This window comes from Leucoraja erinacea, chromosome 26, assembly GCF_028641065.1.
Source record: "Leucoraja erinacea ecotype New England chromosome 26, Leri_hhj_1, whole genome shotgun sequence".
NCBI lineage: Eukaryota > Metazoa > Chordata > Chondrichthyes > Rajiformes > Rajidae > Leucoraja > Leucoraja erinaceus.
In genome coordinates this window covers 32,415,486-32,420,960 of record NC_073402.1, presented here as the reverse complement: position 1 = coordinate 32,420,960, position 5,475 = coordinate 32,415,486, and the positions used below count along the sequence as shown (strand labels likewise).

The 5,475-nt window shown below is 54.7% G+C and overlaps 1 protein-coding gene across 2 annotated transcripts; it reads right to left on the bottom strand.

Moving 5' to 3' along the window:
- Positions 1–1,282: 1,282 nt before the first annotated feature.
- Positions 1,283–3,854, bottom strand: fam167b (family with sequence similarity 167 member B). Of its 2 annotated transcripts, none has more exons than XM_055656672.1 (2): positions 3,387–3,854; positions 1,283–1,885 (listed from the first exon to the last, which is right to left on the bottom strand). In XM_055656672.1, exons 1-2 carry the CDS (start codon positions 3,663–3,665, stop codon positions 1,625–1,627), a joined length of 540 nt encoding a protein of 179 aa, XP_055512647.1. In that variant the 5' UTR covers positions 3,666–3,854; the 3' UTR covers positions 1,283–1,624. The 2 variants fall into 2 exon arrangements, with proteins under 2 accessions (XP_055512647.1, XP_055512646.1); XM_055656671.1 differs by having other exon boundaries at positions 1,283–1,888; positions 3,387–3,719.
- Positions 3,855–5,475: the final 1,621 nt, after the last annotated feature.

Sequence of the window (5,475 nt, the reverse complement as noted above, 5' to 3'; positions counted from 1 at the left end):
CTTTTGCAGAGTTTTATTCAACCAGGGAGTTGTGACTGGGAACACCCCCCAGTCTCCACCCACCCAGGAACCCTTGAATATCTGCACATAAGGATGTCATGACCATAAGCTTTCGGGGTAGAATTAGGCCATTCAACCCATCGAGTCTACTCCGCCAACCAATCATGGCTGATCTATCTTTATTGCCCAAACTCATTCTCCTGCCTTCTCCCCATAGCCGCTGTTGGAATGAAGGTTAAGAATTCAGATCAATGATGGAGAGAGAACACTTCATGTAAAATTATAAACAAAATATTTATTAAAACAACAACAAAGTGACCCCACAGTTTCCCACCACACGGGGTCCGGGCCCAGATGACACGGGGGTCCCGCTCTGTTGCAGACCCTAGTGTGAGGGGACATGCAGCAAACACCCTGTACATCACCACACACACACACAGACTCCTCCCCACCTACACAGCCGAGCCATGCTGCATTACTCCAGGCAGGGCAACTGGAATCATTCACTCGAGCTGAAGCTAGAGGTCCCTGTGAAGGATAGTCAGTCTTGCCTCATTGCTGTATGTTCCCGTCAGGCCAAGTGTGGGTAAGGCACAGATTGACAGGTTCCCGATCAGTGCGGGTGTCAGGGGTTATGGGAAGAAGGCAGGAGAATGAGGTTAGGAGGGAGAGATAGACCAGCTATGATTGAATGGCAGAGTAGACTAGATGGGCCGAATGGCCTAATTCTGCTCCTAGACATTATGAACAAGCTCTTAGTTTAGTTTAGAGATACAGTGCACAAACAGGCCCTTCGGCCCACCGAGTCTGTGCTGACCAGCGATCCCTGCACACTAACACAATCCTACACACACTGGGGACAATTTACACATATACCAAAGCCAATTAACCTACAAACTGCACGTCTTTGGAGTGTGGGAGGAAACCGAAGATCTCCGGGAAAACTCACGCAGGTCACGACCATGCAAACTCCATACAGACAGGACACGGACACACACACAGACACACACACACACACACGCTCCATGTTGTTGATTATTTGTCCAACAGAAACAGCAAATCACAAACCTACTGTACAATAGAACACGTTTACAAAATAAAGATCAGCTTCGCAAATGAGCAGATTGTTGGTGGATATTACTGACAGCATCACGGTCAGGTAAAGAGGAGGCACCACCTTGACTCAACATACTCCAGGTACAGGACATGGGGGGGGGGGTGGTGGGGGGGGGGGGTGGGGGGGGGAGGGTGGGGGGGGGGGGGGGGGGGGGTGGTGGGGGGGGGGGGGGGAGGTTCAGAGAGACATGGGTCAATGGTAGGTATGAGATGAGGTGGGGTGGGACATGTTGGTTGACCATTAGGCAGGCACCTTGTGGAGTGACCCGTTACACAGTTGCTCACCCCAGGGAACCATCAGCTGATGGGAAACATTCCTCATCACAAAGTGTGAAATATGGGGTCAACATCCAGGCTGGTTCTGGAGATGTTCTTGGTTGATGTTGGAGCATTGGGACAGTTTGTCACGGAGGCCTCTACTCATCTTGCTGCATGTCAGAGTGACAGAGGCCGGGTGTAAGTCAGGGCCAGGGCGTGATCTACTTATCACGTCCATCCAGTGGTCGGATCAGGAGAGAGAGAACCTTCTAGAGTTGATGTTCATCTTGGTGATGCCGATGTGTTTGAGTGGGGTGGAGAGGCTGAAGGCAGCTTTGAGGGGAATGTCACACAACAGGTCCGACTCCTCCTCACACTCCTCCAGCCCCATAGTCACGTCCTCCAACATCTGCTTGTGTTGCTGGCACATCTGCTCCACCTTCAAACGATGCATCTCCCTCCGGAGGGAGATCAGCCTCCGTGCCAGCTGCTGGTCCACAGCCTGCATGTCCTTCTCTGGGGGGGGGGGGGGGGGGGGGGGGGGGGGGGGGGGAGAGGGGGAGGGAGAGGGAAGGGGGGGGGGAGGGGGGGGGGAGGGGAGAGAGGGGGGGGGGAGGGGGGGGAGGTGGAGCACTGAGAGAAACTCCTCCAGTTCCCCCAGAACTCTGAGCTTCGGCCCGGATTGCGACCTCTCTCGTGTCAGTCCCGGGCGCACGTCCATCCCAATAGCCATTCGTAGGTACTCGGGGCTATTTTTTTTTTTTTTTTAACTCGTGGACATTTTTCAACATGTTGAAAAAAACGTCCCGACTTATCCTGATGCCTCGAGTTCCTACGGCTGGCATTACGAGCCGCTACGAAACATCTACGGGCTCCTACGGACTCGCTTCGGACATTCCCCGAGTTCGAATCAAGGGGAAATCTCGGAGAGTTCGTGAGCAAACCCGGGAAAGTGGGACAGGGCTTTTAGGGTCAGGGTGAGGATGTCGGGGTCAGAGGGTCAGGGGGTCCGGCAGTGATGCCCGTCGCGGTTACTCGGGGGGGGGGGGGGGGGGGGGGGGGGGGGGGGGGGGGAGGGGGAGGGGGGGGGGGGGGGGAGGGGGGCAGGGGAGGGGGGAGAGAGAGGGGGATAGGGAAGGCTTCTGTTCTGGGACGGGACGGGACAAGCTGTAGCCTGTGTTCGAGCCCAGAGCCAGCGCCTGAGTCACTCACTCCCCGCGGGCCGGGCCGGGCCGGGCGGGACCGCCCTGACAACAACTCCCTGGCAGTAGAGCGAGGGAGGCGGCGGAGGGAAGACAGACAGACAGACAGAGACACAGACAGAGACACAGACAGAGACACAGACAGAGACACAGACAGAGACACAGACAGAGACACAGACAGGCGGACAGGAGCTTCTCCCCCAGTCACGGGGCAAATGTCCAAGACTAGAGGCCACAGCGTTCAGGAGAGAGCGGCGACATTATGTTATGTCGGGGGCAGGTGGGTGCCTGGAGCGCGCTGCCAGGGGTGGAGGCAGATACGCTATTGGTGTTTAGAGGCTTTTAGACAGGCACATGGATATGCAGGGAATGGAGGGACAAGGGTCACGTGCAGGCAGCTGAACTTGCAGAAAGGAACTGCAGATGCTGGTTTATACCGAGAATAGACAGAGTGCTGGAGTAACTCAGCGGGACAGGCAGCATCTCTGGAGAGAAGGAATGGGCGATGTTTCGGGGTCCCGACCCAAATATCACCCAAGCATTTGTAGGAAGGATCTGCAGATGGTGGTTTAAACCGAAGACAGACACAAACAGCTGGAGTAACTCAGCGGGACAGGCAGCTATCCGTGTTCTCCAGAGATGCTGCCTGACGCGCTGAGTTACTCCAGCACTCTGTCTAATTTAGGGATTAGTTTAAATTGGCATCATGTTGGGCAGGGACATTGCGGGCCGAAGGGTCTGTGCTGGGCCGAAGGGTCTGTGCTGGAGCGAAGGTTTGGCCGCGGAGGTTCCCCGAGCGCCGGCACTCACCAGCTCTGCGCGCAGCCAGCCCACAGCGCCGGCAATGTTGGTGAAGCCGCAGATACTGTGGACAGCGATGTCTACCCGGTGTGTGGGCTGGCTACTCCCGGTCCCGGTCCCCGCTCCGGCCGGCTCCCCGTCGCCACACTCCCGCCACGGGTCGCCCCGGAGCCGCTCCTGCCACTCGGCGAATGACGGGCGGCGAGTCTGAAGCTTGAGTTTGTCGGCCAGTGCCTTCAGCTGCCCGAGGTCATCCTCCTCATCTGCTGCCGCCTGGACCAACGCCATCGTGCCCGATAACTGGCGACTCCTGCCCGCCCTGCCCGCGCTTTATACCCGCCGCCGCGCTCAGCATCCACGGTGCCGCCCTCCCCGCTTAAAGGGACCTCGCCCCGCGGTCTTTGTCTCGCAGTCAATCATAGAGTTGCACAGTGTGGAAACAGGCCCTTCGGCCCCACTTGCCAATACCGGCCAGCATGTCCCAGCTACACTGGTCCCACCTGCCCACCTTTGGCCCATATTCCTCCAAACATCCGAACGTGTGCCCGGGACAGGCACAGGCAGACTCCCACAGCACAAGGTGACCAGGGCTGAGCGTGTGGACGTGTGGACATAGACAACAGGTGCAGGAGGAGCCCATTCGGCCCTTCGAGCTAGCACCGCCACTCACTGTGATCATGGCTGATCATCCACAATCAGTACCCCGTTCCTGCTTTCTCCCCATACCCCCTTGATTCCGTTAGCCCCAAGAGCTAAATCTAACTCTCTCTTGAAAACATCCAATGAATTGGCCTCCACTGCCTTCCATGGCAGAGAATTCCACAGATTCACAACTCTCTGGGTGAAAAAGTTTTTCCTCATTTCTGTCCTAAATGGCCAACCCCTTATTCTTAAACTGTGACCCCAGGTCCAGGACTCCCCCAACATGGGGAACATGTTTCCTGTATCTAGCCTGTCCGATCCGGTATGAGGGGAATAGATGGGGGGGGGAATGCACAGAGGAGGTAGATCAAGATATTATTTAGATTAGAAACATAGATACAGACCATTCGGCCCATCGAGTCCGTGCCGACCAGCGATCACCCCGCACATCAACACTATCCTACACACACTAGGGACAATTTACAATTTTATTGAAGCCAATTAACCTACAAACCAGCAGGTCTTTGGAGGGTGGAAGGAAACCGGAGCACCCGGAGAAAACCCACGCGGTCACGGGGAGAATGTACAAACTACAAAGTCCGGATGGAACCCAGGTCTCTGGAGTTGTGAGGCAGCAGCTCCAGGCACAGAGTGCTGGAGTAACTCAGCGGGTCAGGCAGCATAGAAACATAGAAACATAGAAATTAGGTGCAGGAGTAGGCCATTCGGCCCTTCGAGCCTGCACCGCCATTTAATATGATCATGTCTGATCATCCAACTCAGTATCCTGTACATGCCTTCTCTCCATACCCCCTGATCCCTTTAGCCACAAGGGCCACATCTAACTCCCTCTTAAATATAGCCAATGAACTGGCCTCAACTACATTCTGTGGCAGAGAATTCCAGAGATTCACCACTCTCTGTGTGAAAAATGTTTTTCTCATCTCAGTCCTAAAAGATTTCCCCCTTATCCTTAAACTGTGACCCCTTGTTCTGGACTTCCCCAACATCGGGAACAATCTTCCTGCATCTAGCCTGTCCAACCCCTTAAGAATTTAGTAAGTTTCTATAAGATCCCCCCTCAGTCTTCTAAATTCTAGCGAGTACAAGCCGAGTCTATCCATTCTTTCTTCATATGAAAGTCCTGACATCCCAGGAATCAGTCTGGTGAACCTTCTCTGTACTCCCTCTATGGCAAGAATGTATTTTCTCAGATTAGGAGACCAAAACTGTACGCAATACTCCAGGTGTGGTCTCACCAAGACCCTGTACAACTGCAGTAGAACCTCCCTGCTCCTATACTCAAATCCTTTTGCTATGAAAGCTAACATTCGCTTTCTTCACTGCCTGCTGCACCTGCATGCCTACTTTCAATGACTGGTGTACCATGACACCCAGGTCTCGCTGTATCTCCCCTTTTCCTAGTCGGCCACCATTTAGATAATAGTCTGCTTTC

Bases quoted from the DNA above. Each gene is read 5' to 3' on its own strand.
- fam167b (XM_055656671.1), bottom strand. From the start codon at position 3,665: ATGGCGTTGGTCCAGGCGGCAGCAGATGAGGAGGATGACCTCGGGCAG. The intron at 1,889-3,386 runs GTGAGTGCCGGC...CCCCCCCCAGAG, and splicing joins GCTGGCTGCGCGCAGAGCTG to AAGGACATGCAGGCTGTGGA.